Source organism: Pongo pygmaeus, chromosome 10 (assembly GCF_028885625.2).
Source record: "Pongo pygmaeus isolate AG05252 chromosome 10, NHGRI_mPonPyg2-v2.0_pri, whole genome shotgun sequence".
Lineage (NCBI taxonomy): Eukaryota > Metazoa > Chordata > Mammalia > Primates > Hominidae > Pongo > Pongo pygmaeus.
Window position 1 is genome coordinate 67,754,108 of NC_072383.2, and position 27,579 is coordinate 67,781,686.

The 27,579-nt window shown below is 40.6% G+C and overlaps 1 protein-coding gene across 1 annotated transcript in view; it reads left to right on the top strand.

Annotated features, from left to right (window-relative positions):
* Positions 1-27,579, top strand: part of MYRFL (myelin regulatory factor like) — a 121,999-nt gene that overhangs the window by 39,374 nt on the left and 55,046 nt on the right. The window contains exons 3-10 of the mRNA XM_054445027.1: positions 8,426-8,493; positions 8,593-8,851; positions 9,601-9,692; positions 16,186-16,336; positions 20,366-20,561; positions 23,740-23,816; positions 25,358-25,468; positions 27,143-27,233. Of these exons, the coding sequence (XP_054301002.1) occupies positions 8,426-8,493; positions 8,593-8,851; positions 9,601-9,692; positions 16,186-16,336; positions 20,366-20,561; positions 23,740-23,816; positions 25,358-25,468; positions 27,143-27,233 (1,045 nt within the window). The remainder of the gene's footprint in view (positions 1-8,425; positions 8,494-8,592; positions 8,852-9,600; positions 9,693-16,185; positions 16,337-20,365; positions 20,562-23,739; positions 23,817-25,357; positions 25,469-27,142; positions 27,234-27,579) is intronic.

A 27,579-nucleotide genomic window follows, 5' to 3' on the forward strand; every position in this document is an offset into this window, starting at 1 on the left:
AATCCTTTTGGTATAATAGACAAGTTTGGAGTACAAAGACTGAAACACAGTGTGATGTGCATTTCTGGGATTCCTGACATGATGATTGTGAGTAAGAGGGGCTAAGAAGTGAAGAAAAAATACCAAACAAATGTTTTACTAGGAGCTAATCATTGCTCTTGTTTTAACAATTTGGTCAGTTTGAAGGTAGCTATCATTAATTCTCCCTTCAAATTCTCTGAAAAGGAGTGCAAAATTTCTCTAACTGTGTTTAAATGCATTGAGCATGGAAGCATATAAAATAAAATGAAATAAAGGAGTAGCTGTGGTGAATTTTGGAAGGGGAATGAACTCTAAAGATAGCATTTAATATTTTAAAATCTTCATCTTAAAACCACCAACACATATTCCTGTCACTCAATGCAGGGACTTTTGGTTCTCGTTAAGGGACTGCTGGATGGAGACTGCATTCCTGTTTACAATATGCCAAGCCATATTTTTTTTAGTAGATTGATCATTTACTTGTGATTTTCAGTTTTTATTACATTATTGAATTCAATGATGCATGTAGTGTCAGGGTAACTAAACAACTGCCTAGAGCCTTAAATGTGGAATTATGAGATAACAGAGTCAGTTACAAAATTTAATTTATAGACCTAGAGTGATACATGTGAAGAAACTAAGAAGTCAAATGATAGTGTATACAGCATGTAATAGGAGATTACCAGCAATCCCCCTGCTCTACCCCTGTCTTTAAATTGGCTCCCCCAGAGGCAGCCACTTTCCAACTCTTTTTGGATATTTCTTTTTTTTCTTTTTTTTTTTTTTTTTGAGATGGAGTCTTGCTCTGTCGCCCAGGCTGGAGTGCAGTGGCACAATCTTGGCTCACTGCAAGCTCCGCCTCCCAGGTTCATGCCATTCTCCTGCCTCAGCCTCCCGAGTAGCTGGGACTGCAGGCACCTACCACCACGCCCGGCTAATTTTTGTATTTTTTTTTAGTAGAGACAGGATTTCACCGTGTTAGCCAGGATGGTCTCGATCTCTTGATCTCGTGATCCACCCGCCTCGGCCTCCCATGCCTGGGATTACAGGCATGGGCCACCGCGCCTGGCCCTCTTTTTGGATATTTCTATTGCCCTATATCTAAATAATGTTTTTATATTGTTTTTTTTGCTGTATACACTTGAAGAACATAATATAATCTTCTGGGAAGATTTAATTTTCTTATGTCACACCTTACATTCACTTCTACACTCAGCTTCCCAATATCATAAAATTGTCTAAAATTTTTTAGTTATGTCAATATCCAGGGCTTACATTATTGTGATGTGTCACATATAATTTTCATTTTTTTTGCTTTGTTTGAATCATTGCCTTGTTTTTACAATTTGTTTGGCTTTGGTTCCCTCAAGTTCTCTAAAAAGAGCTGAAAATTTTTCTCAATGTTAAAAATAATCAATTCTTTTTCTCTTCAATAAACTCCTCAATCCATGTATGTCTTTAGTGACTTTTTGGTTCTATCAACTTGTTCCCCCCATTTTGTTCTATCATCGATGAAAGAGGAATGTTAAAATGTTTAGCTATGTGATTGTACAATTGTCTATATCTTTTAGTTTCACTAATTTTTGCTTTGTATATTTTGAAACTCTGTTATTAAGTACATAAACAGTCATGTTTCCTATGCCTTCCTAAAAAATGACTCTTTTATTATTATGAAATGAGCCTCTTTGTCTGTGGTGGTACTCTTTATTTTGAAATCAGTTTTAGCTATTATTCATGAAACTGCTTCACCCTTCTTGTACACATTTTTCTCTTGGTTAACTTTTGACTTATCTGTGTCTTTATATTTCAAGTATTTTTGCAGGCAAAAGAGAGTTGCTTTTTAAAAATCCATTCTGATAATTTCTGCCCTTTTTCCCCCTTAGGGACAGGGTCTCACTTTGTCACCTAGGCTGAAGTGCAGTGGCATGATCACAGCTCATTGTAACCTCAAACTTCTGGGCTCAAGTGATCTTCCTGCCTCACTCTCCTGAATAGCTTGGACTATAGGTGTGCACAACCACACCTGGCTAATTTAAAAAAAATTTTTTTTTTTTTTTTGAGATGGAGTCTTGCTCTGTTGCCTAGGCTGGAGTGCAATGGCACAATCTCGGCTCACTGCAACCTTCGCCTCCTGAGGTCATGCGATTCTCCTGCCTCAGCCTCATGAGTAGCTGGGATTACAGGTGTGCGCCACCATGCCTGGCTAATTTTTGTATTTTTAGTAGAGATGGGGTTTCACCATGTTGGCCAGGCTGGTCTCAGACTCCTAACCTTGTGATCCACCCGCCTCGGCCTCCCAAAGTGCTGGGATTACAGGTGTGAGCCACCACGCCTGGCCTTTACATTTTGTTTTTAGAGACAGGGTCTCACTATGTTGCTGAAGCTGGTCTTGAATTCCTAACCTCAAGCAATCCTCCTGCCTCAGTTTCCCAAAGCACTGGAATTATAGGTGTGAGCTACCGTGCCTGGCCTAATTTCTGCCTTTTAATGGGAGTGTTTAATCTTTTAACATCTAATGTAATTATTAGTATTGTACAATAGACCTCCTTATTCATGGAGGATATGTTGCAATATCCCTACTGGATGCCTGAAACTGAGGATAGTACCAAACCCTGTATATGCTATGCACAAATTTCTTTTTCTTTCTTTACAGTAGATCGGGGTGTCCAATCTTTTGGCTTCCCTGGGCCACATTGGAAGAAGAAGAATTGTCTTTGGCCACATGTAAAACACTAAGATTAATGTTAGATGATGAACTAAACAAACAAACAAAAAAACTCATAACATTTTTAAAAAGTTTACAAATTTGCGTTGGGTTGCATCCGTCCTGGGCTGCATGCAGCCCACGGCTGGCGGGTTGGACAAGCTTGCAGTAGATTCTAGCAATCTCAGCACACAATTTTTTTTCTTTCCTTACTATGTCAAGAGTTTTCAAATGTTCACTTAAAGGAAGCACTTTGTGGCTTCTCTTGGGCATATCCAAATTGCCAACTTTACATGTCTTGTGTTTGGAACCATTATAAAGTAAAATAAAGGTTACTTGAACACAAGTAATGTGGTATCGTGGCAGGCAATCTGTCTTTGTCTTAGGCTACTAAGACAATGGGTGGGTAGAGGATACAGTGTGGATATACTGGAAAAAGGGATAACTCATGGTTTGTGATTTCATCATGCTACTCAGAATGGTGTGCAATTTAAAACTTATAAATTATTTATTTCTGGAATTTTCCATTTAATATTTTTGGACCAAGGTTGATTGTGGGTAACTGAAACCTTAGAAAGTGAAACCATGGATAAGGGAGGACTATATCTGTAGTTAAGTCTGACATTTAATTATTTGTCTCTCTTTTTTTTTTGGCCCCTTCTGTTTCTTATTCTTCTGTAACTCCTTTCTTGGTTTATTTTGTATTGTTTGAATAATTTTAGAATTTCATTTTATCTGTTGACTTGAGTTCTACTCCTTTGCATTATTTAACTTTTTGCAGTTTATTTAGAGTTAATGAGTTAATATTGTACCACTTTACATAAAATGTAGAACCATCAACAATGTAGTTCCATTGATCTCCAACTCCCATCCCCTATGCTATAGTTGTCCTAAGTATTATACCTATGTGCATTATAAACTTCACAAAATCATGTCGTAATGTTTGCTTTAAGCCCTCAAATGTATTTTATTTTGTTATTTTATTTTATTATTATTTTTGAAATACGGTCTCAGCCTGTTGCTCAGGCTAGCGAGGAGTGGCAACTCATGGCTCACTGCAGCCTCAATCTCCTGGGCTCAAGCGATCCATCAGCCTAAGCCTCCTGAGTAGCTGGGAGCACAGGTGCATGCCACCACGCCCTGCTAATTTTAGTATTTTTTGTAGAAACAGGGTCTTGCCATGTTGTCCAGGCTAGTCTTAAGCTCCTGGTCTTAAGCAATTCTTCTCCTTCGGCCTCCCGAAGTGCTGGGATTATAGGCGTGAGCCACTGTGCCCAGCTTCAGATGTATTTTTTAAAATTAAGATAAAAAATAATTTACATTCAATAATATATCATTTTTATTCTCTTCATCCCTTTCCATAGTTTCAAATTTCCATCTAGAACCATTTCCCTTTAGCCTGAATAACTGTCTTTAACATTTCTTATTGTACATGTCTATTCTCAAATTCACTTAGTTTTCTTTTATCTCAAAATATCTTTACTTTGCTTTCATTCTTGAAGACTATTTTCATTGGATATCAAATTCTGGCTTACCAGTTTTGTTTTTATGTAGCACTTTAAAGATGTTTTTGTACTGTCTTTTGGCCTCTGAAGATTTTGATTAGTCAGTGATTATTTGAATCACTATGACCTGGCACATAATGTACTGTTTTTCTTTAGCTACTTTTAAGACTTTCTCTTCATTTTTGGCTTACAGTTACTTCACTCTGATGCGGTAGATGTATTTATTTTGCTGAGCTTCTTAAAGATATAAATGTATCTTTTCCTAAATATAGGAAGATTTTGGCTGTTATATCTCAATTTTCTTCTGTTTCATCCTCTCTGCAGGTTCATAAATCTCTTTTTCTCTCTCTTTTTTAAAGTTCATTTTTTTCCTCTCTGTTGTTTAGATGGGATGATGTCTATTGATGTATCTTCGAGTTCCGTTTTAAGCCCGTCTAATAATTTTTTAAAACTTTTATTTCTGGAATTTTTCTAATCTTAGAATTTCTATTTAGTTTTTTAATTTGTAGTTTTGATTTCTTTGCTGAGATTTTATTTATTTTTTTTCACAAGCATGTTCTTGTCTGCTTCATTTAGCTTCTTATAGTAGCTGCTTTAAAGATCCTTGTCTGCTAATCCAGTATCTGGATCATTTCTGGGTTACTATTCACTGATTGTTCTGTCCCTCCAAGCTAGGCCGCATTTTTCTGGTTCTTTGTAGAGCAGTTTTTCCAACCCCTGCCGGCGGACTGCTACGGGTCCATGGCCTGATAGGAACCTGGCTGCAAGAGCATTCCCGCCTGGGCTCCGCCTCCTGTCAGATCAGCAGCAGCATTAGATTCCCTTAGGAGCGGGAACCCTGCTGTGAACTGCACATGCGAGGGGGATCTAGATTGCATGCGCCTTATGAAAATCTAACTAACGCCTGATGATCTGAGGTGGAGCAGTTTCATCCCGAAACCATCCCCCGCCCCCACTACGTCCATCTCTTCCATGAAATCAGTCTCTAGTGCCAGAAAGGTTGGGGATTGCTGTTGTAGAGTAGTTTTTGTACCTGGACGTTGTGAATGGCTGGATTCTTTTATATCCCCCAGAAGAGTATGTATACTTTTGTTTTTGTAGTCAATCACTTTGCTTAGACTCAAATGGTAAACTTTGTCTTGGGAAGTAACTCAAATTTCAGTTCAGTCATGTTGTCTTTGGTTGGGCTGTGCGCAGTCTGCCCCATATATGGTAGATCAGGAGTCAGCAATAGATTTGGCAGAGTTACACACAGAATCCAGGGGTCCCCTGCTCTTATCTTTCTTTTCCAAGATTCCTCTTTCACTTTTCAGCCGCTGTGTTTGCCCCAAAATCTGTTTTCTGGTTATTCAGGCCAGGAAGGCTGTGGATTTCTATCGGAGGTTAGCTGTCCTGTGGCTCTGACTTCAACCAGCCCTCAAACTAAATGCTGTAAACAAGAAACTCACTGTATGGCAGTACCTTCTCCAAGTTTCAGTGCCCGCCACAATCTCCTTGCTTTTGTCTAGTTTCCAGTGTCTTTGGGTAGGTGGTGTTTTTTGTTTTGTTTTGTTTTTGTTTTTTAAGTATTTCCAGCGTTTGTTTCTCTGTGGGAGGGTCAGATCTGGTAGGAGTTTACTCATCATATAAGAAGGGGGAAAAAAAAATGAAAGGAGCTCTTTGTGATTCTTTAGCATTCCCTATTTATCTGGTTTTGTTCTCTGTCTTTAATGTTAAAGGCTTTCTCAAAATGTCTGGTCCTTTATTGTTTGTTCTTGTTTAAAAAGTTCTGTGTGCAAACCATTGTTCTCAAAGGATGAATTTCTTGGTAGAGTGATCAAGGAGGGGATGGCTATTTCCTTGGTAACTTGAAAATACTACGTTTTCCTCGAGTACATTCTGTTTTTCTTGGGAACATTATTCCAATTTCTTACTTGTGGGAAATCTGCTTGGATACATGCAAAACAGAGTTAAGGAAAAGACTCAGAATTCAGTGGTTAGATTTTTAATGAATTCTTCTATTTTTTCAGCCCAGTAGCTCAGCCACAGCATTCACTGTGCCTGGTAACCCTGTACCACAGTTTCCCTGGGGCCACTTCTCTAGAGAGTAAACCTTTCCAACTTCTGTTGGGGTGATGGAGGTAGCTTTATAGGGTGGGGAAGCTGATGTAAGGGTCCAGGTCTTTCTTTTTTGTTTGTTTTTTTGAGATGGAGTCTCGCTCGGTCACCTAGGCTGTAGTGCAGTGGTGCGATCTTGGCTCACTGCAAGCTCCGCCTCCCGGGTTCACACCATTCTCCTGCCTCAGCCTCCCGAGTAGCTGGGACTACAGGAGCCTGCCACCACGGCCGGCTAATTTTTTGTATTTTTAGTAGAGACAGAGTTTCACCGTGTTAGGTGGGATGGTCTTGATCTCCTGACCTTGTGATCCTCCCACCTCCGCTTCCCAAAGTGCTGGGATTACAGGCGTGAGCCACCGCGCCTGGCCTCCAGTTGTTTCTTGTTCAAATGTTCAACCAATCCTTTTGTTTTCAGCTCCACCCTTAGCCCTGAATGCAGAAGCTCATGGTGACTCCTGCATCCTGGGCTTTTTGAGTTTTGTTTGATTGGAAAACTTCTTGTTGGCTCCCTCTGTTCCCTCCACCATTTCCAGGCAGTCTTGGTTGTGTTTTATCCATTCTACTAGTTCAGCTATCATCTATTCTATTTCTGTCTGCTGCCATGTTATTAAAATTTGGTCTGCTGGGGTCTCTGCTCATATTCTCTATATGCTTTGGTATTTATGTCTCTTTATTCCTTTACATTTATTTGAGTGGGATTTTTGGAGGAGAGTAGATGTGTGTTCTCTCTTCCCTTATTAATAGGAAGTGAATAAATTATAAAGAACTAATTTGAGGAGAAAACAACTTTTCTGATAAATGATAAAAGCAAGCTTTTCATCATATTATGTTGGACTTTTAAACAACATACTAAACTTGAAACTTCCTCCTCAAGCAAGAGAATAAAGTAGAGGTTGGGGTGCTTATATATGATGCAGCATCACAGAGATGCTGAGCTACAAGCAACTTGTAGGTCTTTTGGAACAGAAATTTTCACACTTCTTTAGTGGTAGTACACATTTTTTAAAAAATAAAATTTTACTGGCCGGGTGCCGTGGCTCATGCCTGTAATCTCTACACTTTGGGAGGCTGAGACGGGCAGATCACCTAAGGTCAGGAGTTCAAGACCAGCCTGGCCAACATGGTGAAACCCTGTCTCTACTAAAAATACAAAAATTAACCAGGCGTGCTGGCAAGCGCCTGTAATACCAGCTACTTGGGAGGCTGAGTCAGGAGAATCGCTTGAACCTGGGAGGTGGAGGTTTCAGTGAGCCAAGATCATGCCACTGTACTCCAGCCTGGGTAACAGAGCAAGACTCCATCTCAAAAAAAAAAAAAAAGAAAAAGAAAAAATTACTTGCACTTCAATATATAAAACAGAAAAAAGTTATTTTCTCCTCAGCAATTTAAAGTGTTCTTGTTATAAAACCCCTGAGCTCCTTTTAAGAGCTTTGGGATCCCTTGGCGCCCGGATGGAAAATCATTGCTGTAGGGACAGCAGTTTACATTTCCTTAGCCCGAACAATATGTACAACCATTTTTCTTCTGGTATAGGAGTATTAAGAAGTAATTATTTAAAAAATTTTATTGATACATAATAGATGTATATATATTTGGGGGTAAATGCGATAATTTAATACATTCATGTAATTTGTAAAGATTCAATCAGTGCCATTGGGATATCTGTCACTTTAAATATTTGTCCTTTATAAGAAGCAATAATATTAAACTTTATTGGGCACTCACTATGTTTGGGACATTATGATATGGGCTTTATATACATGATCTCATTTAATTCTTACAACAATGCTGTGAGGTAGATGTAATGATTATTTCCATTTTGTAGATGAGGAAATGGAGGCCTGGAGAGGTTATGTACTTGTTCATGGATACACAGCTAGGAAGTGGAAGAGCTGGGACCCAAAGCCCACTCACTTAACCAGGACACGACCCTGGGCCTGGTCTGCTGGGATCTCACTTCCCAACCCCCTCACCCCCCATGCCCAGCACCTGGAACCATCACTGTGGGGGCTGTACACTGAGGGTTGTCTCCTATTTGTGACAAAAATATAATGGACTAGAGTGAAACAAAATTGCAATGTATGTCTCTAATCTTCAGGCAACGCCAGCTCCCAGACACCCCGCCCTATTCTGCATCCGACTCATGCTCTCCTCCGCAGGTCAAAGGTGAGTGCGATCCACCTTCAGCACATCCGGCACTGTTGCTTTTCCTCCTCGACGCTGGGCCGTGAGAAAGGGGCACTTCTTGCTTGTGTCTCTCCCCAGGTGCATGCTACCGAACCTTGAGGCCCACAGCTGGGAGGACTCCAGCTCCTTTTCTCCACCCCACAGCTGCTCCTGCGATGCCGCCCATGCACCCGCTGCAGAGCACCTCTGGAATGGGCGACTCCAGCCAAATCCACGGAGGCTTTCACAGCTGCCACTCAAACGCCAGTCATCTTGCCACCCCCCTGGACCAATCCGTGTCCTCCCATCTGGGGATAGGTTGTTCTTACCATCAGCAGCCTCTGTGTCACAGCCCTGGGTAAAGAAAAAGACATTTAGTTATCAAAGACCTCTGCAGAAAGCCTCGGAGCAGCCTGCCTCTGGCAGGGACTTAGGGAGAATGCACAGTGGAGTTCTTTCCAGGAGATGGCAGTGTTGAGACGCATATAGGACGTCGCGAGGTCCCAGTGTTCTTGGCTTAGACAATCTTTTAATTAAAAACCTTTCAAATCCAAGGTCCTCATTCAACCAAAAGCTAAAATGTCAGAAATATACAGTGAGGTTCTGGATGATGGAGGAAACACTGTTAGCTTATGCAGGCTCAGCTAGACTACCCAAAAGGATCGTGGATGAGCTCTCCGAGAAATATCTGCTAGTTAAGCATTAACTGATGTTCTTTTCTTCTGTCTTCTCCCCTTTTCTTTCTTTTATTTCCTCTTCTGGATCTAGAGGGTGCCAGAAAGAGTAAAGGCCATCAGAAATTGTGGTAAAACTCCATGAGAAAAAACTTGTCGGGTGTAAAATGTATACCTATATTTTAAGTCTGTATCTTCCCTGTCTCAATGAGTCCTCTGCCATTATAGACATTGTCAGCTTATCTTTCAAGTTGGTAAATCTCAGATCCACTTGATCAAGGGAAACTGAGTTTCAGCCTAGTAGGGCTCAAGGAACCTTGACTAATTGGAATTAGACTTAGGAAAGCAGAGAGCCTGGGAGATTAAATTTTATTTAACATAACGTGGAACGCAAGGAAGAATCCTAACCTTCATTTTGGTGTCTTGATTTTAGAGCTTCGTTGCCTCCAACCAAGAAGAGAAAGTACACGCAGGCACTGGAGGACTCCGGGGAATGCCGAGTATGGGCCTGCCACTGCAGACCGAGTGAGCAAACCTGGGTGGGAACAAGGGCAATGCCATCAAAGCCTTGAGCATTAAATCAAGGCTTTTTACCAGCCTTTGAGCAGCCCTACAAAAGTTTCCCTCTCACAGAAGAGCAATGATAAGCTCTGGTAGTTTGGTTCTTCCCTCTTGATGTACCTTTCATGCAGGCGGGGTCACACAGGTCCTCCCAGGAAGAGATGACGTTTTCTCTCTCAGGTGCGGGTGAAATGCCAGTCTTTCAATTTCGGGGACAATGTGTCTCAGAGGATCCAGGCTCCAGGCCTGTGGAAGCTGTGCAATATGGCAGTGCCTTCAGGAGCCTGCTGGTGTGCCCACTGCATTGTTGCAATCCTTCTCAACCTTAATGTACAAGAAATAGCATGAGGATCTTGGTAAAATGCAGACTCCGATTCAGTTTCTAGGGTCTGAGGTCTGCATTTCTAACAAGCTCCCAGGTGATGGCGATGCTACTGGCTCATGGAAGGCACTCTGAGAAGCAAGACTTACCGGGTTTTTCCACTAGAACAGGCAGGTGAAAAGTTGAACTTTTCCTCAAACTCAGTGGATGTTTGAAATTGGAAATCATTTTAGAAGTCTTTCATCCGAGTCATCTAATGTCCAAGCGGTCAGTCTTCCTGTTTTTTTTTTTTTTTTTTGGTCTTATATAATGTGTAACACATCATGTTTTGAGCCAAGAGACCTGATTAACAAAGTAGCCTTTCGAAGTCCAAAGACTTGAACTTCAAAATTTTCAGAGTAAATGCTATGGCACATACTAGGGGAAAAGGATAACACTCTAGGCCAGTTTCTGTTTGTTTGCTTATTTGTTTTGTGAAGATGGGTTTCACTAAGTTGCCCAGGCTGGTCTTGAATTCCTGGCTTCAAGTGATTCTCCCACCTCAGCCTCCCAAAGTCTTTGGATTGCAGGCATGAGCCACCATGTCTGGCCTCAACCCAGTTCTATTAGCAACTGTAAACACTCAAATGTGGGCAGTGTGAACAAATTCAGCGTACCAAGTCCCATTTCTTCTATCCCAGTTTGTCAGCTTAGCAAGAGGTTGAAGACTTCCTTCTTGGGTTCCCCCATCCCACCATTGTCCCCAGATTCTAGAGATTTACACTGTCCAGAAAGGAGATGTGTGTGGCTTCACCTGAGGGGGAAAAAACACAGTCTCTGTTGCTGGGGCTGCTGCCTTTGCCTTTGACAGCCCCATGGTAAGAGCTGATTCTCTGAGGGACCTCTGGCGTCAGCTCCGGCGTGGGCTGTGGAGGCCTTCTGTGGATGATGACTTCACCCTGTCAGTCAAGTCCCACCCATCTCCTGGGCGTGCGGTCTCAGAATTGCACTGGGCATCTATCCCTCATATCAACTAAACCTCAAACTGCCTCCTTTCTTTGTATATGCATCCATCACGGTCAGCAGTTGCTCACCATTTTTTTTCCAACCTTGGAAACACAAAATGCTAATTAAAGCCCCATTTGTGGATAAGTTAGAGCTTTCCATCCACCTTCCTATGAAATGCTACCCTAATTTCTTCAGGGATCCCCACATCTAGCCTGTAGCTTTTTTTAATGATTCTCAGACATAAAAGGCTGAGTAAATTCCTAGCCAGATGGGGGAACCATCTGTTCATTCTCCTGCAGATGCACTAGCTCACTAAGCGATACAGGACAAGTCACTCAAACCTTCCAAGAATTTCCTCATCAAACCAGATTGCTGCCCAAATTGGCCTGGCCATCCCAGAGTTAAGCTCCATCCTGCGATGGTTTTCTGCTGCCTGTCCCAGAAAGGTCATTGATTCATCACCATCTTCAGAGAACAACCATGGAAGAGTAATGGAAATTACTAGGATTTCCAGCAGATAGGAAATCCTGTATCCCTTGTTTAAGTCCTATTCACAGGTCACTGAAAAGCTGATTAAAGATAACTGATTCCAGACAACAGTTCCAGAATGAAAATGAGCAGGTTCCCAAGGCCAAAAAAAGAAAAAAGAAAGAAAGAAAGAAAGACACAAAACAAAGCATTTAGTTAATCCAAATGCCACATTCTTATTACAGTTAGTATTTTTAGCAAAAGTTTTCTAGTCAATAATTCCTATTTGGTGTTGCAGGGGCCAAGGTTTCTACAAAGGTCCTGGGGAAACAGCACATTGCTAGAGGAAGGAGGAGGTTATGCCAGTCTTACAGGCAGAAAGATCACCAATTTTTGATCAGAGATGTCCTGAATCAATCAATAAAGCTTTTCTGGTCACCTCCTCCCAAGTAGTACACTTTGGCCAAGGGTTCCAAGATCCTCATTTATAGGGCTGAAAATGTAGAATTACTGGGTTGGCATGGGCAAATATAAAATTTTGCTTAGAGAGGAAGTGTTGGTAGGCAGGCTTCTACCAGCTGGTTCCTGGCCCTACTTGGTCTGAACCCCAAATAAAAAAAGGGTTCATGGCCTCCCTGGGAGGCTTCAATCTTCTCTTATTTTAAACCTCAAATACAAAAGGGTTTTCCAGCCCTAGAGTCATGGCCGGTGGCCCACAGTAAGAGGTGCACTGGCCGAATTCACACTGTAGCATCAGAAAATGTACCTATCTCATCTCTCCAGGAATCTGGGATTCCCAGAGCCTTATTTTTCTTGATTATGAAATGAGAATAATAATTTTGACTTTACCCATCTCTAAGACTTTTTAAAGTAAGTTATGCAAACATGTTTTGAAAGGCATTCAAATGCAAGCTATCAGTTTTCTCCAAAAGGTCTGGACTTAGGCAGTTTGCTGCTTTTACATTCTCACTTCTGTTAGATTTTCTCAAGAGATCCTCAATCTAGCATGAAGTGAAGAGGAAGATTGGAATCTCACCTCTTCCACTTAACAGCTGTGACACTGGGCAAGTTATTTCAGGTCTTTGAAAGTCAGTTTCTGCATTTGTTAAATGAGATTAAGAATCCTTACCTCATAACCACTTCAGAAATCCTTTTGGCAGTATCTACCAAAGCATGTCCTACAACCCAGTGATTCCACCCCTAGAAGTATAACTAGCAGGAATGTGTACATATGCCCACCAAAAGACATTCATAAGAATGTCCAGAGCAGCATTACTTCTAACAATCACAAACCAAAAAGATACCAAATGGCCATCAACGGCAAGATAAATTGTGGTATATTTATACAATGGAGTACAACATGGCAATGAGAATGAGCAAAGGACTGCCGTTTGCAACACTAATGAATGAATCCCATAAACATACTGTTGGGCAAAAGAGGCCAGTGAGGCCGGGGACGGTGGCTCATGCCTGTAATCTCAGCACTTTGGGAGGCTGAGGTGGGTGGATTGCTTGAGCCCAGAAGTTTGAGACCAGCCTGGGCAACAAAGTAAGATCCTATCTCTACAAAAAGTTAAAAAAAAAAAATTAGCCGACGTGGTGGCACACGCCTGTGGTCCCAACTACACAGGAAGCTGAGGTGGGAGGAAAGTTTCAGCCCAGGAATTTGAAGCTACAGTAAGCTATGATTGTGCCATTGCACTCCAGCCTGTGTGACGGAGCAAGACCCTGTCTAAAAAAGAAAAAAAAAGAGGCCAGCCTAGCATACAAGAGTATATATTACATCACAGTATTCCATTTCCATAGTATTCCATATAAACTCTGCTATGGTGTTAGATTTTAGGATAGTGGTCAGTCTTGGGGAGGAGAAACTAATTATTGACAGGGGGCATGTGGGTGTCTCCTACAGGGCTCAAAGCATCCTATACCACTAGATCATTTTGTAAAGTATAAAATTGTGTACTCATGATCTGTGTACTCTTCTTGATGTACAGTGTCCTTCAAAAAAGAAAGTTTATGGAACAAAAAGATTCTTACCTGGGAGATAATTTAAGGAGCTGATGGAATACTATGTAAAGTGTCTGGGACAGCACCTGTGGTGCAGAAAGCACTCAAAGTAGGAGACATTGTTAGTAGTATTAATATGAATAAGTTCTAGCACTAGGCTCAGGTGTGTGCCTTGGGTTTCAGTGTGGGCCTGTAATCCCAGGTTCTGATCCCTAGGCTTTTCCCAGCTTGTAGCCATCTCCCAGGGAAGCCACAACTGTGTCACCCCTGTTGGAGCAGCTGCTCTGATACCCTTACTGTTGTGATGACAAAGGGCAGGAAATGCTGTTGTCTTTGAGGACAATCCTCCCTGCCCCTGTCCACCCTCCCCATCAGTGTCTGGAGAAGTGGAGCTGGCTTTTGGCTGCATGCCTGGGAACATTGACCTTGCTGCCACGCTTGAGTGGGAAAGGGCATGATTTAGCCAGTATTCAGTCAGGAACATGGGCTAGTTATTTCACATTCGACAGAGCTACCATGGAGGCCAACAACAGAAGTATTTCCCAAGGCTTCTTAGGAAATATTGAGCCACCTAAGTTGAAACAAGTACAGTGATAATGACAGTGCCACTAGTAATAGCTGAAGGCACCATTGTTTAAACTCTTATCAGTGGCAGACACTGTGCCCTGCGTTTTACAGTCATGGCCTCGTTGAACCCCTTCAACAACTCTGGGAGGTAACATGATTACTCCCATTTTGCAGATGAAAAAACTGAAGCTCAGAGAGCTTAAATCATTTTTGTAAGATTGCTTAGCCCTTAAGTGTAGAGTTGTGATTCAAACCCAGATCTGTCTTGATTCGAAACTCCAAGCTCTTGACCCTTTCTTCATTGTAGGAGAGAGGAAGAAAAAAAAAGAAAGAATTATGTTCTCTCTTTCTCTCAATTTGGTGTAAGGATAACCATAGAAGGGTTTCTTTTCTTTTTTTTAAAAAAAAAATTATTTTAGACCAGGTAGCTTTTGGAGGAGTGAGAGCATGAAGAGCTCCTTGCATTGTCCACTTCCTGTATTTGTAGCTGGGAAAAAAAGTTTTTCAGTGTTTTGAGAAATCTTTCTAAAATGGGTATTTTATAAAAACAAAGAATGCATATTTTGCTTAAGTGACATTTAATAGCAATACCCCAGGAGAAATACTTTTTTTTTTGACATTTGGTATGAAAAGCAACTTGAAGCAGTTCTATTTATTTATTTTAGGAAGTCCTCAATGGAAGTATAAAGAAAGGAAAAGTTTGAAGATTAAAAAAAAACCCAGCTCCTTTCTCCTGCATTCTCCAAGCTGTGGGCTAGGTAGATACATTCAATAGGAGCTAATGTCCTATTTGTACATTATTACTGAGAGCCTGCACCTGGTCTCACAGATACACACTATTTCCCATTCCTTCCTGATGTCAGGCATGAGTGATGGTAGAGGAGTTAAAAGAAAAGGGAACAGCAACCATACCAATACCATTTTACATAAAAATTATCTGAGGTTGAATCCATATGGTTTAGGAGGCATACTCAAATTAAGACAAGTTGCAAAGATTATGCAAAATAGGAGGTTGCACATGTGAAATTGCTGTTATTTGACCATTTTTGACATAGAAAAGTGGCAGTTTTCTACAGTTGATATTGCACACTAACAAGATTTTCTCTGTTACTTTATCTTGGTTCTAGCTTCTGAAAGTGCTTTCACTTCCATTATGTCATTCTCTCTGCTTGTGTAATGCTGTAATGTGTAAAGATGGCAGGATACAAGTTTTTAATTTCTATTTTGCAGTTGCGGGAAGTAAGACTCCAAGTGAATAAATAACTGGTCTAAGTTCAAAAAGCTAATTGGACCACAGAATCTTGGAGCCACAAAAGACCTGCCAAAATTAAAATATATTGGTTGCAATGAACAAAAACAAACCAAAATTCAAAAAAAGCAAACCCTCAAACTGCCTTGTGCAAAAAAAGCAAAATAAAACAACAACCACAAAACAAGCAAAAAACAAAATCAGGGGAACTATTGGCTCCTGTAACGCGAGGGTTTAGAATTGGGTCCCAGAACTCAGATGACACCATGAGGACTGGGTGCCCTTCGTTTTTAACTCTGCCTTCTGCTGTGCTGGCATCATTCCCAGATGGGCTTTTCCCTCACGTCCCAAAATGGTGCCAGCAGCTGTTGGCGATGTATCTTGCAGGTTCAAACCTCATGGAGAAGAGTGAGCATCCCTGAAGTGCTGAGATCCACTCTGCTTGAATTGGGATAGGCCACATGTCCACCGCTGATGCAATTACTGATGCAAGGACTGAATGCTGTACTTTGATTGATTGAGCTGGGTCACCTACCCTCCCGGCTCTGGGAGTGAACTTCACTGCAACCACACAGACTGAAAGTGAGGAGAAGCTATGCAGGATGTAGCATAGATAGATATTAGGGACAAAGTTTCCAGCAGGTGTTTACCCCCCACCCTTTGACAACGCTGACCCCAGGCTGCTCCTTTTACAGATGAGAAAATGAGGTCAGCAGCACACCTCCTAACCCCAGCACATGACACTACCCCGGTCACTCTGCCTTACACATGGCCCACTCATCAGCTTCATGCTCCTAGCTGTGAGTCTAGGAAAAACAGCCTGGAAGGAATGCTCTGACCCACCTGTTTCTTTGCAGTGACAAGTAGGAGTCGCAGCAGTGAAGTCCAGGACCCTGACAGTGAGGGACAGAACGGAATGCCTACAGACCAGTGCTCTCCTGCTCTGAAGTGGCAGCCATACCATAGTGTTCCTTGGCACAGCTTATTAAACAGTCATTATGAAAAACTGTAAGTGGCTTGGGTGGGCTGGAGAGTGAGGGGAGAAAGACAGTGCCAAATCTCAGTACTGAGTTCAAGCACTGGAGCTTTGATGTCACCTCTGGTCAAGTGGGGCAACTCAATGAGAAAGTGTCTGTCTTACTCCTCATTTTTTGCATCCTAACAAATAAATAGTTGGAATATGGGTTTCTGGCCTTCAGAAAGCCAGACTTATAGTTCCATCTGATTATAATTTAACCACTAAATGATGGAGAAAGAAGGAATCTTTCTGGGATCACATGCCCAGTTTAAACTAAAAACTGGAATATAGACATTCCCCAGATCACTAACATTTAATCCTGCAGTTAACTTATAATGCCATAAAATACTTTTCTGGGGGCCACATTAAATTGTGAGCCAATGACCACCCCCAACATATATGCTGTGAATGAATATTACCAAGTTCACTGACAATATATCCTGCAGCAATCGTGGTAGGTGGTTTCTTTATGTTAAGGAGTCTGAAGTCAAATCATACAAAACATCCTAAAAAAGTGGAAAAGCTTCACCCAATTTTTATGACATAATATAGTTTCAAGAAATAAATGTGCAATCCTGTATTATTACTCTTAAACATCCTTTAAACTTCTTTATTTCTTAGCATGTAATTTACCTACTTAAGCCTTCTAGAATTTTCACTGGGCTATAACTTAAGTTAAAATTTTCCAAATTCAAATTTTAAAATTTTCCAAATTCAAATACTGTAAAGCTTATCACTGGGACTTTCATGGTGGATGTACTAGAGGGAAGAAATATTTTCCTTAAAAGAAAATCTAGGGAGTGAAACAGACTTTGGGAGTTGGTGTGTTTAATAAGCTAAAGGAAGCTCATTGCTCATTATATCATTGAAATGTCATGACTTTGTGTCTTTTCTACTGTGTGCAATTAGAAAAAGAAATGAGGGGTCCATGGGTTTTGGCTTTGAGGCTTGGCCTTCATTAGATTATCTTTTGGGGAACATTCCATATTTAGTAAGAAATATGAGCACCGAGGTACGAAACTGTCACACGCAGGCTCAATGTTTTAATTAAAACTTAACTGCTTCCCAGGCTCTATGCATCAAGTTGATCAAGTTTTCAAGGTAAGTGTTATCCCTCTTCTTATTTGAAAACATTTTTAAATTTGTTTGATCAGCCTATCTTGGCTCCAATAATCTAGAAAAATATGGAGAACACAGAGGATATGGAAACAAAGGAGAACACAGATGGTATCAACTCAAAAGTAATGAGGCAGATTTATGTTGAGTATTTAGCCATAATGCACTTTTCCTAAGCAAAAAAGGAAGGCAGTATTTACCCAGTTTAGAATTCAGGCACTCCTAATTTCACTACTTATATCAATGAGACAGAAAAACACCCGTCTTTTCTTACATAGTTAGGTCTAATTTGTTACAAAAATATCATTTTCTTAAGTAACCTAAAAACAGTACAGTTAGGGCATTAAAATTTTATCAATTTTTTTCTGAATAATGTTTCAATGCTATCAAAGAACTTTTAAAAAGCCAGTTTAATTGACTTTATACTTAACTTTTGATATCAGAAGCAGAATTGCCATTCTTAGGTAAGCAGATTTCTATAATCAGAGATTGGTGTTTAAGGTTCAGAATAATCATCAACAGTATAATTCTTACTGATTGATTCCGTTTCTGATTATTGCTGCCCTAAGTTTCAGCCTAATGCTCATATCTTAGCTGTACTTTTTTTCTTCAGAGTTTTTGACAGTGAAGCATAAAACATCACCAAAAATGTTTTATTCTCAACCAAGACAGTTCTTATTTCTCTGTAGTAAAATCTATATAGTTCTATCCATCTAGCCTTTAGATGAACAAATTAGCAGATTAATTCTAGAAACTCGAGTCAATAAGCAGTTTCCAGATGGCATAAGACGTGTAGTCTTTATCAAATTCTTCATTCGGTGGATTTTCTTTTTGCTGCTGGCAGGCACTGTGATTGTGGAGCCTTTGACTGATTGGCTTCTTAAGGGTAGTCAATGACTCAGTAACTTGATCCATTGGGAAGGTGCAAAGAACATGAACACTCTTCTCCCAAGAGACCCATTAATTTTTTCTGTTTCTGGAATTAGAGGAAAATTTAGAAACTGTGTGTTATTCCTTATAATAGCAGCCATCCAAATTGAGATCTCAGGATGCATAGATCTGTACAGTAGTAGAGCAGTGAGTAATGCCCTTCTCTGCTTGTGGAGAGCTTCTTTCTTGAGAAGAAACCCACATTTAGGAAGCTTGATGAATTAAAAATCCTGCTGCATGTTTTCATCATGCATGGGAAAAATTCATCAAAGAAGTTTTCAACTTTTATATTCTGTATTTGATAATGTTATGCATTTAATATGTTTTCTTTTTATTAACATTTTAGAATTATTTTATTAAGCCTATTACAGTTTCAGTATTCCTTATCTGAAATGTTTGAGATCAGAAGTATTTCTGATTTGGGAACTTTTTTGGATTTTGGAAGATTGTATTATACTTACCCTAATCCAAAAATCTGAAATCTGAAATGCTCCAGTGAGCATTTCTTTTGAGCATCATGTTGGTGTTCAAAAAGTTTTGGATCGGCTGGGCGCAGTGGCTCACGCCTGTAACCCCAGCACTCTGGGAGGCTGAGGCGGGCGGATCACCTGAGGTCAGGAGCTCAAGACCAGTCTGGCCAACATGGCGAAACCCCATCTTTACTAAAAAAATACAAAAATTGGTCGGGCATGGTAGCTTGAGCCTGTAATCCTAGCTACTCAGGAGGCTGAGGCAGGGAGAATTGCTTGAACCTGGGAGGCGGAGGTTGCAGTGAGCTGAGATCATGCCACTGCATTCCACCTGGGCAACAGAGCGAGACTCTGTCTCAAAAAAAAAAGAAAAAAGTTTAGGATCTTGGAGCACTTCAGATTTGGGATTTTCAGATTTGGGATGCTCAATTTATATACACAAAGCATTGCTATTAGAAATAGCAATGATAAAACCAATAAAGCAAAAATTTGATTAGCCACTCTGCCACTATCCCATTTCTTTCTGCAGAAGTAACCACCATTGTAGGTTTTCAGTGCTATTACCAAATTGGGAAAATAAAAAGGAAATGACCATACTCTAGTGAAAACAGGTTTCCAATCGATTGTATAACTGGCTCTGGTTGATTTGATTTAAGAGCTATTCCTGGTAATTCTGCTAAGTCTGCTTTTTCATGTGATCATCAAAAGGCTGAATATTCTTTCATCCAAGTGACTTTTTAAATATGGTGTTGCTGGTGAAATTTTGAGACTTTTTTTTTCCTAAAGGAGAAAAGAGATTAATTCTACCCCAGATATTTCACAAGTCTAAGTAATGTATTGACTTCTCAACATCTAGCCTACATCTTTCTATTGTATTGTGGAGTCAAATTAAAAGTCTAAAAAGCACAAAGGGGAAAGGCAATCTGAAAAAAATAATGCTTCCATTTGGCAAGAATTGTACTTCTGGCCAGGTGTGGTAGCTCACACCTGTAATCCTAGCACTTTGGGATGCCGAGGTGGGTGGGATCGCTTGAGGTCAGGAGTCTGAAACCCAGCCTGGCCAACATGGCGAAACCCTGTTTCTACTAAAAATGCAAAAATTAGCCGGGCGTGGTGGTGTGCACTTGTAGTCCCAGCTTACTCAGGAGGTTGAGGCAGGAGAATTGCTTGAACCCAGAAGGCTGAGGTTGCAGTGAGCCAAGTTGGTGCTGCTGCACTCCAGCTTAGGGGACAGAGCAAGACTGTCTCAAAAAAAAAAAAAAAAAAAAAAAAAAAGATTGTACTTCTTTGTGAGAAAATAAAAAGCTGGGAAACAGCCAGCTGTGTTTTGAAATGTTATTTTTATTTCCTCATTAAAAATTCAAGAAATCAATTAATTAAATATAGCAAAAGGCACTTTTCACAGTATATTTTCTTGAAATGTTTATACAACTAATACTGTTAATGAAAATAAATATATAGAAAACATTTGTAAAACTGGTTTCTTGGTTTCTCTTTTCATAGACCTGATGTGGGCTATCGAGTTGTAACAGACAAAGGATTTAATTTTTCACCAGCAGATGAAGCTTTTGTTTGCCAAAAGAAGAATCATTTCCAGATAACCATTCACATCCAAGTTTGGGGAAGTCCAAAATTTGTTGAAACCGAGATGGGCCTAAAGCCAATAGAAATGTTTTACTTGAAAGCTTTTGGCATTAAGGTATGTCTTTTATTTAGTTCAGTTTACATCAGTCAACATTTATTTTGTTTCAGTTGTCTATTGCTGCATGACAAACTATCCCAAAATGACTTAAAAGAATAACAGTCCTTTATTTTGGTCACAAATCTCCAACTGGGTCAGTGTGTGACTATGACAACTCATCTTTGTTCAGAAGTCATCAACTAGGGCAGCTTAACTGGGCCATTTTCAAGAAGCACTCAGATGCCTGTTGAGTTTGGGCTGGCTATCAGCTGGAGCTCAAATTGGGCTCTAACTGACAGGGCTTAGCTCTTCTCCATGTGAACTGCTCTATGGGATAGCTTGTGTTTCTTCACACCATGGTGGCTGGCTTCTAAGGATAAACATTGCAAGACAAGTGAAGTGAAAGATGTCAATTTCTTTCTTTCTTTCTTTTTTTCTTTGAGACATGGTCTTGCTCTGTCACCCAGGCTGGAGCACAGCAGCATGATTATGGCTCATTACAGCCTTGACCTCCCAGGCTCAAGTGGGAGCCTCCCAAATAGCTGGGACCACAGATGTGTGCCACCATGCTGGCTGTGTTTGTAGAGATGGGGTCTCCCTATGTTGCCTGGGCTGGTCTTCAATTCCTGGGCTCAAGTGACCCTCCTGCCTCAGCCTCCCAAAGTGCTGGGATAACAGGCATGAGCTACCATATCCAGCCAAGATGTCGATTTCATAAGCCTGGGCTCAGAAAAGGGCACAACATCACTTCAAACTATAGTTTGAAGCTTCCCAAGTAGTTGAGTTCTAGGTCTCAGCCTCCCGAGTAGCTGAGACCACAGGTGTGTACCACCATGCCTGGCTGTTTCTGTGGAGATGGGGTCTCACTATGTTGCCTGGGCTGATCTTGAATTCCTAGGCTCAAGTGACCGTCCTGCCCCGGCCTCCCAAAGTGCTGGGATAACAGTCATGAGCCACCATATCCAGCCAAGATGTCAATTTCATAAGCCTGGGCTCAGAAAATGGCACAGCATCACTTCAAATGATAGTTTTGTAGTTTTCAGTGAATACTCTTGCAATTCTTTTACTAAATGTATTCTTATTTTATTTTTATTGATGTTGATGCATTTTCATATGAAGTAGATTCATTATTTTCATCAGATTATCAAAGAGATCTGTGACCTAAAAAAAACGAAGGAGCCACTAATTTAGTCAACGCCCTCCTCTACAGTTTAACAGAGGGGAGACTGAGGGCCAATAAGGTTACACAATTCATCCAAGGTAGTAAATGATAAAGCTGGGTTCAGAATGCAGGTAATATGACTTCTGAGTGATCAAAAAATATTTCTTAAATTGTAACTTTATATCCAGTTCCTAAGAGGGAGAAGCATTCATTATCTGCATATTTTGTTGTTTTTGTTGTTTTGTTTTCTTTAAGACAGGATCTCGCTCTGTTGCCTAGACTGGAGTGCAGTGGCTTTATCACGGCTTAGTACAGCCTTGACTTCCGGGGCTCAAGCAATCCTCCTGCTTTTGCCTCCCAAAGTGTTGGAATTACAGGCATGAGCCATTGTGCCTGGCCTACATATATATATATATATTTTTTGCTTTGGATCTTTTTCTTATTTCTTTTTTTTTTTAATTGTACTTTGAGTTTTAGGGTACATGTGCACAACATGCAGGTCTGTTACATATGTATACATGTGCCATGTTGGTGTGCTGCACCCATTAACTCATCATTTAACATTAGGTATATCTCCTAATGCTATCCCTCCTCCCTCTCCCCACCCCACAACAGGCCCTGGTGTGTGATGTTCCCCTTCCTGTGTCCATGTGTTCTCATTGTTCAGTTCCCACCTATGAGTGGTAACATGTGGTGTTTTTTTTTTTTTTTTTTTGAGATGGAGTCTTGCTCTGTCGCCCAGGCTAGAGTGCAGTGGTGCGATCTTGGCTCACTGCAAGCTCTGCCTCCCAGGTTCACACCATTCTCCTGCCTCAGCCTCCCCAGTAGCTGGGACTACATGGCCTACATATTTTATTCTGATAGCTAACCTGGGCTTAGGCACTAAGGCTTGGCTGCTGCACACGTAACTGTTCTTGCACCAAACTGAGCTCTTAAAAACAAAACAAAACAAAACAAAAACAAAAATACATATAAACATCAAACAAACAAGCAACAAAAAGACATTCTTTTTATGATTATGAATGTAATATGAGTTCATTGTGAAAATTTTGGAACATAATAGAAATGTATGAAAAAGAGATAAAATTCATTTGTATTTGGGATCCTCCATTTGGTAGCCTATTTTTTTCTCATTTTTTCTGTTATTAAAATTAATCTCATATTGCTAGTAACATATTGTGAACATCACATTATATGATATTATTAAGGACCCCATAAAAATATTGTTCACAAAGATGATATAGTTTTCCATTGTATGGATGCATCATATTAATTCCCTTATTATTAGAAGTTTTGTTTATTTTCCATTTTTTATTGTTAATAAAACTTCAGTGAACACCCACCCACCTTTGCATAAGAATACATTCCAGAAGGGGAATTTACACATGAAAGATACATATTATTAAAACTCTTGATATAGGCCACCAATTGCTTTCTAGAAAGATTTGTTACAATGTGAATACCCACCAGTTATATATAACAGAGCTGGTCTCTCAAGTCCTTTCCAATATTCACAGAACAAGAAGAGTTTGTAGTAGATGCTGAATAAATGTTAATTCCTATGTTTTATTTATTATATTGTATATCATTGTTTCTTCATAGTAGAATGTAAGCTCCCCAAGGACAGGAAATTTTGTTAATTGTGTTCAGTTCTTATCTCTAATGTCTAAAGCAGTTCCTCCTACATAGTGGATACTCCATAAGTACTTCTAGAATGAATGAATGAATAAGGAGCTGCCTTACTCCTGATGTTTCAGCCATCTTCCAGCCCCCTCTGTATTCACTGCCTACCTGAAATACTCTGTTGTCTTGTGTTCTTATTGTTTAATTTCACAGGTATTTATTTCTTTCCTCCTCAACAGAACACCGCGTTAAGGTAGGGACTATTGTCTTATCTGTCTTTTCAGTGACTTGTTCCTCCTGCCCAGTGCCTAGGACGATGCCTTGAAAAGCTTTTTAAGCACTCGAACATTCTTTGCTAATTAACATTTTAATTAATTAATTAATTAGTTTACTTTTTGTTGTTTCATACAGGTGGAAGCCACCAATCAAATAATTGCTATTGAACAGTCCCAAGCAGATAGGAGCAAAAAGATTTTCAATCCTGTTAAGTAAGAATTTATTTTCTGAATTCATTTGTGAATGTTTTGTGAATAAACACCTACTTTGTTTTATATATATATATATAATTTTATTTATTATCTAATTTATTTTGTTTATTTAAAAGGAAACCTACCATAGAATCCAAATTAATAATGTTAATGTCTTTTTTTTTTTTTTTTTTAAGAAAGAATTTTGCTCTTGTTGCCCAGGCTAGAGTGCAGTGGCGTGCTCTGGGCTCACTGCAACCTCCGCCTCTTGGGTTCAAGGGATTCTCCTGCCTTAGCCTCCAGAGTAGCTGGGATTACAGGCATGAGCCACCATGCCTGGCTAATTTTTTGTATCTTTAGTAGAGATGGGGTTTCACCATGTTGGTCAGGCTGGTCTTGAATTCCTGAACTCAGGTGATCCACCTGGCTCAGCCTCCCAAGGTGCTGGGATTACAGGCATGAGCCACAGCGCCCTGCCATTAATGTAGTATTAATGTTAATATTATGAATATATGTTTATCAACAAAAATAAAGTTGTACTATGCATTGAAATGGTTGCAAAAATTCTTTATAAAACGATCCATTTTTAAAGCCACTGTTATTTTTATATTGTTTATTGCTAAAAACTTTGCTAACAACCTTACTAACAACTTTAGTTCCTTGAGATAAATTATGGCTAGATCTTTCTTTTAATTTTTCATTTAAATCAACATGATGTTGATTGAATTAATTTCAAGATTGTATATCCATGCTGTACTTAGAAGTCATTTTTCCTTATTCCTTAAAGCCATGTTGATAGCTTGCAGAATGGATTCCAATATAGAAAGCATATATAGCTGGTAGTATGCAAAGCAATATGGCAGTCCGAGCTAGAGTCCTCTCTGTAGGATGACTTAGAGTGAGTGGGATTTGCTTTTTGACTGGTTTGGCAGGGATGCAGTGGAGACATCTCAGGGTTTTGACCCTGAGTCAACCCCCTTTGGGCTGAGAAGAAGATGGTTTCATGGCCTGGGCAGTCCAGAAGCCACTTGTACAAACACTGCACTAAATGTGCGTGGTGCATCTGGTTCTTCCTTGTCTGGGCAGGGTGTTTGTGGCCTTCCTTTGGAGGAAGCTGCCTCCCACTGCTAGGCTAAGAGAGGCAAATACGTGAAGGGGATGCAAAGGCATTCATACGATACCTAAACTACTTCAGTCAGGAGGTGAGCGCTATCACAACAGTGGCAGCGGCACACATGAAAGGTTTTCTTTCCACATTGTGGAGGTAAAAGGACCCATGCTGGGTAGATGGAGCATACGGCCCTTGTGAGTTGAAAACTCCAGGCTTGAGCTTTTACTGACTGAGCATTTCTTACCCTTCAAGATATTCCATGGCCTTCCTGGCAGCTCTTCCTGACCATGCTGTGGATAGCAGTTAATAATCGGGGACTAGAATAAACTGTTCTCTCAGTGTGGTGAGAACTGGGAACCAAGCATAGTTGAGAGTCTGAAAGTGGATTAGATATGATCAGAGATTGGTGTTCTCTTATAGTCTCTTGGTTTTTTTTTGCTGTTTGTTTTAGAATTGACCTACTGGCTGACCAGGTCACCAAAGTAACGCTGGGACGATTACACTTCAGCGAAACCACAGCAAATAATATGAGAAAAAAGGGAAAACCAAATCCAGACCAGAGGTACTGATATCACTGTGTGCATGGCAGTGTGGCTGGGTACTTTATCTGGCCAGGAAGTGCCCTCCTGGGGCCCCTCTGATCCTCCTGGTGCTACCAGCCAGAACACAGGGCCTCTAAGCCACTTTCCTCCCTTCTCTGACTCTCAGTTTATTAACATTTCTTCTTTACCTGTGGACATCTTTCTTCTCCCAACTCCATGCCCTGCAATGCCCACTTTCCTGCCCTGCCCTGTCTCTGCCTGGCTCGATTGCCTCCATGGTTTTCTAGAGTGACCACATGTTTATGTCTCATTGCCATCCACAGATTGAGGACTGACTGCATTTCTCAACCACTGTGCTGTTCTCTAGTCTTGAAGTTCTGCTATGACCTTTTTGATTAAAAAAGAAAATAACTTGTTTTCATGATTTAGACCTGTGGTTTTCAAAGTGTGGTTCCGGGACTAGCAGAGATGGAAACTTGTTAAAAATGCGAGTTCTTGGGCCTTACTGAAGAATCAAAAACTCTGAATTGAAAACTCTGGGGATGGGGCTTAGCAATTTGTATTTTAACAAACCCTCCGGGTGACACTGATACATGCTCAAGTTTGAGAACTGCTGGTTTTAGAACACAGGTTTTGGAGTTGGATAGAATTGAATTTGACTATTTGATACTGGCATTTACTAGGTGGGTGACCTTGGGCATATAACTTAACCTCTCTGAGCCTCATTTTCCTGTCCTATAAAATAGAGACAATAACAATATTCTACTCCAATAAAGTTGTTTTGGGGATCTAAATAGACTAATGTAGGTAAACTGCTTAGCCCGGTACATGACACACTGAGCTCTTGATAGTAACTGATAATAATAATGATAACGGTTACTACTCTTACTGATTTACTTTAGATGCAGAGGGAAACTCTTGTTCTCTAGGAGAATAGGAGTGTTACAGAGGAAGCTGGTGAAGTTTTTTCATGCAGTTCTTGGGCAAAAGCTTCTTTGATGAGGATAGTTTTAATTTTGACTTTTAAGAAGTGGTCTAGTCTTAAAACTGTCTCATCAGTGGTACGTATGAAGAGGAATTAAAATAATAGTGATGAAAATTGCCTTGGAAGCAATTGAAGGGGAGGTCTCAGTCTTTGGCTAAAGTCAAGCCCTGAGGTTGTTGAAGGCACAGGATATATGGGCAAGAGCAGGCTGAACTGGGAAGGATCCAGTGTGGTGGGGCAGACCCTAGGAGTCAGTCTCCATGAAGGCCCAGGCCATGTGGCTTCTGTGGCTCTGAACAAAGGGACCTTTAAGGTGGCTTCCTGTTGTATTTGTGAGCCATGCTGTGCTGAGGGCCCAGGACTGCAGCGTGGAGAGGCCTGTGCTGAATCAGCACACATAGGCTGACTCCAGACCCCTCCTGGGATGTCTCCTCAGGGTGGCCTGCTTTCCTGCTCTTTTGGGGCATGTAAAACAGCTCACAAATACCACCAACTGGGCAAAGAGCTGACCTAGAACAATAGCAAGTGAATCAACTACTCTCTTGTTTCACTGGGGGGACAACTTAGAACAGAAGGGAAAAGACAGTCTTTAAATAAGCAAACTCTTCTCGATAAGTTCACTATTGATCAACTGTTGGGTGGTATTTGATTGTACAAATTTTGTCTCCATTCCTGATGCATTGGCATTGGTCTGCTGTCTCTGAATTAGATACTTCATGTTGGTGGTTGGACTGTATGCTGCTAACCAAGACCAGTTCTATCTGTTGTCTGCCCACATCTCTGAAAGGATCATTGTAAGGGTAAGCTCAGTTCTCTGACTTTTCTGGATCTCACATGCTTTCCTCCTAAGTAGGCAGAATTTGAATTTTCAATGGTGTGCTTGAATATGCTATTTCGATGATAATGATAGTAATAGCAGAAACTATTATTTTAGTTTTCACACAGTGGTTCACAACCAAGGGCAATTTTGTTCTCCAAGGGTCACTTGGCAATGTCTGGAGACATTTTTGGTTGTCATAGCTGGCATCTAGTGGGTAGAGACCAGGCATTCTGCTCAGTACCTTACAATGCACAGGACAACCTCCACAACAAAACATTATACCTCCAAAAATGTCAGTGGTGTTGAGGTTGAGAGACTCTGGTTTT